General features: G+C 38.6%; 1 protein-coding gene across 5 annotated transcripts in view; it reads right to left on the reverse strand.

Annotated features, from left to right (window-relative positions):
* Positions 1 to 9,997, reverse strand: part of BGAL9 (beta galactosidase 9) — a 39,579-nt gene extending 29,582 nt beyond the window's left edge. For 2 of the 5 annotated variants that reach the window (XR_016529525.1, XM_039018321.2), the window contains exons 1-5: positions 9,455 to 9,997; positions 8,846 to 8,941; positions 8,648 to 8,760; positions 8,029 to 8,095; positions 7,759 to 7,851 (exon numbers count right to left, since the gene is read on the reverse strand). Coding sequence is in view for 4 of the 5 variants with exons in the window: in XM_039018321.2 (XP_038874249.2) it covers positions 7,759 to 7,851; positions 8,029 to 8,095; positions 8,648 to 8,760; positions 8,846 to 8,941; positions 9,455 to 9,640 (555 nt within the window). In the remaining variant the exon portion in view is untranslated. Of the gene's footprint in view, positions 1 to 7,758; positions 7,866 to 8,028; positions 8,096 to 8,647; positions 8,761 to 8,845; positions 8,942 to 9,454 lie in introns of all 5 variants that reach the window. The other 3 variants (XM_039018334.2, XM_090313671.1, XM_090313673.1) reach the window with 3 other exon arrangements.
* Positions 9,998 to 10,743: the final 746 nt, after the last annotated feature.

The following is a 10,743-nucleotide window of genomic DNA, read 5'->3' on the forward strand; positions in this document are numbered from 1 at the left end:
AGAGCAGGAGAGGAGAAGAATGGAGGAGGAAGAGAAGCAAGAGAAAATGTTGCGAGCAAAACTCATCATCGCAGAAGGTAATCGAAGAAGAAAATTACAAGATGAGGAGGTGCGTCGCAACAATGAGATTGCGGCAGAAGAGGAAAGGAAAAGGCTCGAAGAGGAACAGCGCATTTTGCTGGCCTCCGAGCAGTTTGAAAAAGAAATTGAAGAAGAAGAGGAAAGGAAGAAGAAAAAGGAGAAGGAGAGGAAGCGCTGAGCAAACGTTTAGCGCATAAGAGGGAAGAAGGGCAAGGAAATTGCTGAACGGGAGAAGGAGGAACAACGCAAGGCAAGGGAAAGGAAACAAAGGCAAGAATCCCGCCTTGCGTTGACTAAAGAAAAGGGCAAAGCAGTTGTAGAAAGTAGCGAGCCCACGGTGGCAAAGGGGCGTTCATCGAAGAAGAGAGAAAATGATGATATGCTGATGGAGATGGGATTTTTCCCCGCCCCAACGCCACTAACAGACCTGATTACAAACGTTGTACTGGAGCACGGATGGGAAACATTTTGTTAGTGCCCAGCCATCGTAATTCCAAAGGTAGTGCGCAACTTCTACAACGGACGGCTACATGGCACCAAGAATGTGGTGACCATAAAAGGGCAAATGGTGTCTTTCAGCGCAAAAGACATCAATGAATTATTCTTGATGAAGAGCAACCCAGATGCACTGGGTAATAAAATCATTGATGATCCTCCTGAAGAGCAGATGGAAGATGTGCTGCAAACATTAACGCAGCCGAACACTAAGTGGACGGTTTCATTAAAAGGCATCAGAACTCTGACGTCCAAGACACTGCTTCCCGAGGCGCGGCTTTGGGTATATTTGGTAAAACGGCAACTCATCCCGACTTCTCATGACAAAACAATTTCGAGGGATCGAGTCATGGCCGCATATTGCATTGCGCGCGGCATTCCATTCGATGTGAGCCAGTTGATCGCAAGACAAATTCGAGGTTTTGTGGGACACATAAGAGGGCAGTATTTCTTCCCATGGACCGTCTCAAGTTTATACCTAACAATGGGTGTAGGCATTGAGGAAGAACCCCATGACTGAAGTTCATGGCCTCATAAACGTCAAGATTTTGAGGTTGCTCCTCAAAGATTCCCCACACTGCCCCGAATTCCCATTGAAGAGGCCCGTCATTGATTTAAATGCGCCGCAGCAACCCAAGCCAAAGAAACAGCACAAAGATGACAAAGGAAAAGGGAAAATCCAAGACTCAACAACGCAAGGATCAGAACCCTTGGACCCTTTGCCTTTGATAATTCGCCCTCCAAGCCCTCCCGCACAACCTTCTTCTTCCCTTCCCGAGCATTTCACCAACCTTCTCCTTGCCCCTGATTCTCCAACCGCATATCCAGTAGCTCCATTCTCACCTTCAGCATCATCATCGCAACTTCCCCTTCCACCGCCACATGTTGATGACCCACGCAATTTGGTGAAGGCACTTCTGCCCAACCCCAAAACGTCGATGGTGAAACATCGCAGGCACAACCTACCATTGCCTCCTTTGCTGCTGCACTAGCAGATATGTGAAACCTTCTTGCCCAACAACAAGAACTCTTCTCCTAACAACAGACCTTCTTTTGCCAGAGAATAGATGCGGTACACGAGCAAGTAGAAGATTTACAACGCAATGCTACAATGACCAGGCAGGTGATGATCAATATTCAACGCAACATCTATACAATCCACCTGAATCAGAGGCAACTAGCGGAGCGCAATCATGAGTACTTTAACTTCTTAACAGCGTATTTTCATGGTCCCATGGTGCCTCCACATCTCCAGTAGCATCTACACTTTGAAGAAACTCCTCGTGTACCTCATCAAAATCCTCCACCAAAACCTCCTCCTCCTCGATAACTTTACATTTTTTTTTTATTATTTCGGTCATTCTTTTATTTATAACTTCATTTATTATTTTTTTGTGTATAGAAGCCAATTCTTTGATTCTTTGTACATGCAAAAATTTTGTATTGCGTTAATTGTAATTCTTTGTGTACTTAGTTAATTTTCAATACAGCTAAGTAACATTTCTTTCAAGTACGCAATAGCCTCTTCTTTATTATCCTCTGTCAATTTTGCGATGTTCTCAATCTTTTATTTTGCGTTATTTCATTGCGCTGCGATGATGTATAATATGCATACACTTAGGAACATTTCCCACACTTTATATTTTCTAACTAACACTTAGTTAATTTGTAACTACAGCGATGCTTTACCTTTTATCCTTCAAAATTCTGCTTAAACCTTCTTTTTGAGATTTTGTCTAAGTGTTTGTCTATTCTGTCCAAACAACGCAATGAGGACCTTGCGCATCTCTAAATTTGGGAGTGGGGAAGGTCTGAGCAGATGAGATCAAGTGATGCGGTCATTAAGAAAAATGCGCTCATCATTACAAAAAAAAAAAAAAATTAATTAATTAATTTTCATATAAACTCCAATGTCAGCGCAAGGGAAACCTCAAAAACAATCCCAACCTGATAAGAGTTAAGTTGTGAAAGAAGCCTGCTCGTAGTTGGATGTTCGCATGACACCCGTGGGAGCAAACCAAAATGAAGGTGGGTTTCCAATAACAACGCAATATGAAAAGAGAAAAATGCAAAAGAAAAATAAAAGAAACAAGAGACAACTCCTTTGAAATTCATGAGTTAAAATTGAGATTGGCACACAACCGTAGTTGGATGTTCGCATGACACCCGTGGGAACAAGCCAAAACGAAAGATGTAACCATGATCAACAGTCTCTAATAAATGACGCAAAGTTTCACCACCGCATCCAAACGCATTAAGTTGTTTTGACAAGAGGTAAACATTCTTTTTACAACTAGAAAAGCATTTTTGAGCAGAAATTTGTAGTATAGAAGAATAAAGTAGGGCTTTGTTATGAATTTTCAAGAATAGAAAGAAATTGCGATGTTAAGTGATGTGCCTAGGTGGAGCATTCGGAGCAACACATCGACGCAAAATTTAGGATAGGAATTGAGCAATATTGCCTTAGTAGAAGATATGCTTGAGGACAATCATATATCTAAATTTGGGGGTGTGATAACTTGTAGAAATACAAGTTATTTATACTGTTTTATTTAGATATTGCGGTCAAAAGAAAGGAAAGTTGCGTCAATTGTATGGAAATTAGCTAAGAAATGCGAGAATTATAGATTGTCGTCAATACACCCACTGACACCATTGCGATGGTAGAAAAGAATATTTCAAGTCCGTTTTGCAGGAAATCAAGTCACCGTATGCGTTCATGGCTCAAGATAAAAAAAACAACGCATCTACGTCGCATTGCACCCATCATAGGAATGAATAGACGATCAACGCAATGAAGGCGCATGCGACAATCGATCAAGAGCTAAGCGATTAACGCAATTTCAACTACATGCGGTAATAAAAAACAACAATGCATGCAGGCAAACGATCAAAGATGTGAAGAGCAACACAAAAGCGGAGGATTCTGACGCGTGTACAACTGACCGTTGTGCATTTCTGAAGGGATTGATTGCATAACAGAAGGAATATTCACTCCACCATTTCCGGAACTGCCTTAACAATAAAGTGGGGACCACAATGCAGAGAGTCAAAGTTGAGCCTATAAATAGCTCCGGCCATTCCACTGAGAAAACATGCTTGAGTACAGAGAAAAGTGTATATACTGATCTAAGAGAGAGACTGGTTGAGCGACTAATCAAAGTAGATCCGGGAAGAATTAAGAGACAAGACCGAGAGGTGAGTCTCAAGGCAAGAAACCTTCCGATCCCCGCCGTTGAAGCTCTGTATGAAGGTCACTTCTATCGAACGAGCAAGCCTGAGAGGGAAGCTCTTCTCTTCATCCACTCCAACGCCGGCAAGCAAATCCACCATCCAGATCTGTGTCAAGATGTTGACACTCTTCTGTATTTGTTTCTATCTCTTTATCATCAATTGTATTCATCTTCTTAGTCTATCATTCACACCATGTATCAGACGCTTAATTCTATAATTAAATGTTATGATCATTTCCATCTTCGTCTCTTTGCCTATTTCCGTTCATCCATATTTCACTTTCTCCACGATGTTTTCTTAATCTCTTGGATAATTAGCAATAATTGAGCAAATGAATTAATTGGGTTAAGGAAATAATTATGTTTAGTCAAGGTATGCTAGACGGCATCTTCACCTGTGAGAGCAGAAGTGAAGATGGCATTCCGCCTATCGAGAGAGGGTTGGAAGAATGCATTAACTAAAGCGAAAAGTACTTCCAGAGATGGAAGCAACCTTGCGTTCACCACGTTCATCCCTGTTTCACCATAGAGATATGGAAACGCGACTGATCACTGAGAGGTGTACGCCAAGGGAAAGCGGAACCTTAGTTGTATCTTTAACGCAATTAACAAACTTGCGATGTTTGTACTAATTATTCTTTCTCTTTCTGATTCATCCATTAAGCCTCGCCATCGCATACCACGATCCTTTGTGTAAACTTCACAGTCGGTCTCGAACTCAGCATCATGTATATCATGTATCTTGTATCTTGCATCACGTTTGCTTAGGTTTATTTTTATCGCAATTTATTTTATTACCGCAACTTTAGTTTATCTGCACAATTTTACTTTACCGCAATTTACTTTCCTGTATAAATACACTCTTTATTAATTATAAAAACTGGTCGTATATATCACAAATGTAACACATTAACGACAACAATCCCTGTGTTCGACCTCGGATTACTTTGAGAAATTTGCGTTGGAATTATACTTGATTTCAACGCAAGGAAACTTGTGACAACGCATAGCATACTACAAGCATTTCATTAGAAGTAGCATCGCATAAAATGTGCATGAGCAACAACACAGCATAAGATTACATTTTGCGTTACAAGTTTATGGCAACATGAGCTTGTAGCACATCATCATGCATGCACATTACATTCACCATTTCAAGTCAACAGTCACCCAACAAATATTCTTGCAAATAGTTGTGAATTTAATTGAAAGTGAACCCTTTGGCCTTTCATCCCACATGAGTAGCAACCCACCAGATTTGCCAAAAGCTTCCACCAAGGTCCATCATATTCCATTTGAGCTCCAAATCACTTTTATTAACTGCTGATCAATCTCTGAACATTTAGTTTCTTGAATCATTACTAAGTCTGGATGTTGATTTTGAATGAAGTGCCTCAAAGCTGTCTGTTTGGATTTGTCATTGAGACCCTCGGTGTTCCAAGATCTAATCTTCATGCTTGAGGCACCTCCCTTGGGGGTGCAATTTCCTGCATATAAAGGCCACAAACAACGACTAAAGATGAAAACTGAGAGGGAATTCGAGAAGGAGAAACTTGTGTAGCTTTTACTGGGGAATGTTGTTGTTGAAGGAAGAGAGCTCTATAAGCTTCCCCCAAATGACCAGGTGAGCCTTCTTCTTCAACGATTGTTTCTAAGGAATCTCGATTGAGTTCTTCACTACTTACACTAACATTTGTCTCATGGATTGATTCATCATCTGAATCTTGGCTGAAACAAGGGTTGTTTGCTTTTTGTAATCTTGGGAGAATGTTCCTCGGACAAAGGAGACTTTTGAACCTGGAATGCTGAAATCTGAGCTAGTGATTACTACTGAAGAATGTCTTTTTCTTGGAGGGCTTTTGCTTAGAGGAACCAAAGATTGAACACAAATATCTTCCAAGAAATCTGGATTTGTTGAGTGATTTAGCAATTGAGGATTTACTCTTATGATAACCGGGTTTTAAGGGTGAATGAGTGATGTCTGGTTCTTCCACCTCCAAATGAAAGCTTGGTACTTGTGATTTTGAGGAAGGAGCTTGAGCCAAACTTGAATGAGGATGTGACTGTTCAATTTATGAGTCTGCTTCAATTGTTTGCCAAACAAGTATGTCCCTTAAACTTCCTTCTTGAAAATTGCATTCCTTGGTAAAAGAAGAGGGTGAGTGAACCGACTCTTTTCCTTTGTCTAATGATGTCTGTCCTTTCTTCATCAACTAAGGAGAGAGAGGGTGAATGGGGGAATAAATGCTTCAGCTGTAATTATAGCAACCCTTCCAATATCCGAGATATGTACCGTTTTTCCTGAAGCCAAGCTGCCAATTCCTTTTTCCAATGTAATTTCGTTAGAAAAAGACTTGTTTATGACTGTATGCAACTCTTGAGCTTCAGTTGCATTTGCTGCTTTGTTGTCTGCTAAACGGGGATTAATTGAAACAGATGCCTGAAAATAATCTTCAAGGGTGGATTTAACTTTCCTCCATGAGTAAAATTCCATTAATTTTGTTACCACGAGTAGGGAATTAAAATCCATGTTCAACATTTCTTTCTCCTTTTTGACCCAAATGGATGAGGAATTGGAATGTACCTTGATTTCCTTCAACCTTAATGATTTATCTAATTGTACTCCATCTACAAATGAGCTTGTAAGAACACTGTTTCTTGGAATCTCATCAAGGTCTTTTTTGTTAAGTTGAGGATTTAGAGTATTGAGCATCATAGTTTCCTTAAGTGTTGAAAAGAAGGAATACCAACCTTGTTTGTTTCTCCCGGCTGGAATATGAATGTTTCTTCTACCACCCGAGGAAGGGCAGAAGGCATATTCAACAAACCATTCTTCTTTAGCTCAGAATTTAGCAAGTCAAGATAGACCACAGTCAATTTTGATTTTTTCTGAATAAAAATCTTCCAACAGTTCTTTGAGCATCATATCTAGGCTTTCCACAAGCCATTCCATTGTCTGGGAAGATATCATTACTATCTGACCTCTTTCCAAGTCTTCACTCGAATAGCTTGAATGTACAGACCACATGCAGAAGTGTCTATAAGGTGTTTCCATGACTTTGTAGTTACGAATGTATGGGTGAAAAGATGATGAAAATGGCAAGGTGGGTGAGTGTTGATCGGAGATGAGAGATTATCACCAAAGTAACAGTTGGGGAAGGAAAGTAGGATGGAGGAGAGAGTTTCACCGGAACTTTAGATGGGATAGGGAAGGGAAAGAGGAGAGAGGAGAGAGGAGAGCGGAGAGAGCCTCCATTATAGACGGGATAGGTGAAGAGGAGAAAGGAGTTGTGGCATCCTATGTTCTTGAGACGAGGAACAAACTTAATAGCAAGAACACTCTGCCAAAAGAATTGAGCTAAGGTTGAAACACCAAAGCCATTTGGCTAACAAGCTTTGAATCCTTACATTTCCAATTTTTAACCTCCCATGCTATAAGAAGTCATAGAAAAATTATTTTAAAAAAAGAAGTCTATCACAAAAATCTAATAATGAGGTTACAAAATCAGAATATGAAGCACATCACTTTCATATTAAAACTTCAACCCCCACAAGAACAGCAGAATCAAATTTTCCATTGTTGGATTGATGATCAAATATTCCAATGCTTGAACTCAACAAAGTTCTAAGAAACATATGCAAGTATTTGCACCGCAAAGCTGAGTTGTGATTTTCTGCAAAATAACTTTTGAAGATAACTTCTTCAAAAAATTCTGCAATATAATGAAATAGTAAGAAAACAATGGAAATTATTGGTAAACATTAAAATAACCAATCAACAACTCAGCTTAAAATAGGGTCGTACTCATGGAACTTATCCTATAAGCAGCTAAATAAACGTAAATAAATAATAGAATCCCAATAAATTTCAATTGCAAGGTCAAAAATCACGATCATTAAATTAAACAGTAATATTTAATAGCTAAGAACAATAACGTCTCTGTTTAACCTGCAACATGATGACAGGACCACCTTGCCAACAAAATAGCTTTTCATCGCGCAAAAGATCTACGATCTTTTTGACGAATCGCTGCATCTCCTCCTATAAAAGATGAACTGTTGCTACAGTTAATCATGTCACTGCAGTGCAGAAAAGATTAATTGGCAATACCAACATGTTTAACTTGATTTTATGAAGGTTTACATGCCAAACTTTTGGCTCCAAAAGAGATATGATCAACTAGCAAGCACAAATATACAGTAAGAGATACTCATGCACCTTGAAAGGAGCATTGTCTGTTCGAAATTCAATTCCAGGTACATCACGCAACCACAAAGGAAAACCCCTACAATAATCCCATACTACGTCACGGTTAACATTTTGTAAATGTCAGGTGAATAATTTTTAGATGACAAGAAGTCAGTAGCAGTACTGAGTTATGTCATCTGTAAGGACTAGAATCTCATTCACACAGTATTTTTCAACAGATGCACATCTTTTTAAGTTTCTAAAATAGTTCCTTATTTCCTACTTTACCTAACATGTCTCTGTAGGCTGTAGTATTACATTCTCCTTTCAACTATGCTACTTGCAAATGAACGTGGCAAACCCCGTTAGCCATGATGAACTGTGATTTTGTTTAGTAAGTCATAATACTACACCCCAGATGCAGACATGCTGCATTGTTATCTTATGCACTAAGTACCAACCTACCAGATGATACCAAAAACTGATTTTGTTCTTCAGATGAAATGAATGCCAATTTTCAAAACTTAAAAGCTATCAGTTACATCGTGACAAACACAAGAGAACCAACAATAAGATCTCAAAGAGAGAGACCACTCTTGTAAATTCAAATAGTAAAAGAAAACAATAATTGGGTGACGGGAGGATATACCCAAAATTCCACTCTGCACACACGTAAGGTCCAATGCGTAAATGAAGGTAGAGGCCACTGGATCCTATCAGTCTTATAAATTTAACGAGGTCATATCTGCCATCAAAGTTATACTGAAAGGGGGAAATGTAAGTATATTAAAGTTGTCGAGCAAGCTACTAGAAACACGATGATTAGCCTGTAAACAAATTACAGCACCTGTCCCTTCGTTGGTTCATGCCCATTCCAAAACACGTAACTCTGAATGACATCCGCCCCACCTTCCTTGCTCTTTTCAATTATACCAGGCCACATCTGTGATTACGTAAAAGGAAATTACCAAAATATGATCAGGCCACATCTACAATCGTGTAAAAACATATGAACAAATTGATCGCTTAACCTATTTAGCCAGTGCGATCACACCTCATAAGTGCTAAGTGCCAAACATTCTTTCCAGTCACATTATATTCTTTTATTGGAAACATAGACATTTCATTAATATGATGAAATTACAAGATGGGAAGTCCTATTAAAAGGATTGCAAAAAGGCTTTTCCAATTGGTAATGAGATTTGTTGAGCTATAATTGCAAAAAGACAAACTCAATGAGAGATAAGTCATGAATGTGAGAAAAGATTAAGGGTCTCTTTTCATTAATCCATATTCATTATCCCGATGCAGTCCTGATTATTAAGCAGCTTAAATCATCCACACACAAAAAACTCACTTCCTTAAGTCGAGATAATTTGATTTATTCTCTCGCACATCATTTCAGCAACTACAAAGACGAGTAAAGCGGTAAAGAATATAAAAACCGCCGAATTACCTCTGGAGTAGCGCGAGGATAATGAACACCGGCAGAAATAAGCATGCGGCGCTTTCCATCAATGATCAGAGCCCTATGATCGTAGCTCACATTAAAAGGCTTGAAAAACTCGCCGGAGACAGCCAATAGATGAATCGTCAGAGTCAAACTCATCAAGTGATGAATCAAGGCACTTCGCACCGCCATCTAACTTCCTCGTCGTTGAAAAACACAGCTAACTCAACCGGAACCGCCGTAAAAATAACCACTAAGAAAAAATGAAGAACGTACAGCCACCGAGTGACACTGCCACCATAACCATAGAGAAATTCTCAACAAATGCAATCGAGCGAGAAGTTCAACGCCCAAAAACACAATCAACAACGAGACACCGAGAATTTGCGAGGCTTCAATCAATTAGCGTCCGCCATTTCTGATGGAAGAACTAAATTGAGCTGAACTCTGATAGAAGCAAGGATTGCTTGAGAGAGACTTTAGGATATTGGTGAAGCTTATTGTTATCGCATGTCCTTTTTGGGGCGCGTGTGTTTTACGAACTCATGTGCGAGTGGGATGTTTTCGTGCCACCGCTTTTTATATTTGTTTTAGTACATTGTTTTTTTTGAATTAATTGTATGGATATGTACACAAAAAGAAATAATAATAATAATAATGAATGGGTGGATAAATAAATAAATATTGGATAAACCAACATAATTTTCCACGCTTTTTTTCTTTTTTTAATATTTTCGGGTGATGTTTCAAAAAATGGGTGCTTTTGTCTATAGACGGATTCACACTTAGATTGAGTGGGAATAGATGCTGTACTTGCATATGATTATTATGTCTTCATCTGAAATAAATAACAAATAATCAAACTTTTTTTCTTCTTTTTCTTTTTCTTTTTTTTTTAATTCAATCTCATTTTTTGTACTTCTATTAATTAGGGATGTTAATTTACTCTGTAGAGACTTGCCCCATCCCCTTTAATTTTGTTTTCACATGTATTTATATATTATATTAAATTAAAAACTACATCAAACAAATCGTTGAATCTTGATATAATAGTATTTAAAAGTACAAGTAGATGACACTATTTAAACAATTTCAAATTAGCAAATCATCCATAGTTGGTAATGATAGACCTATTATCTAAAAAAATAATCCTTTCAGAAGTGAATATGGCATCCACCTTTTGAATAGTGACCCACTTTTCTCACAAAGTCATACATAGATATTATCCTCTTCGTTGTCGTTGTGATATTAAAAATATTAATATACAACATGTGATGTATTATGTATAATTTATG

Source organism: Benincasa hispida, chromosome 1 (assembly GCF_027475165.1).
Source record: "Benincasa hispida cultivar pf3 chromosome 1, pf3_genome.v1.1, whole genome shotgun sequence".
NCBI lineage: Eukaryota > Viridiplantae > Streptophyta > Magnoliopsida > Cucurbitales > Cucurbitaceae > Benincasa > Benincasa hispida.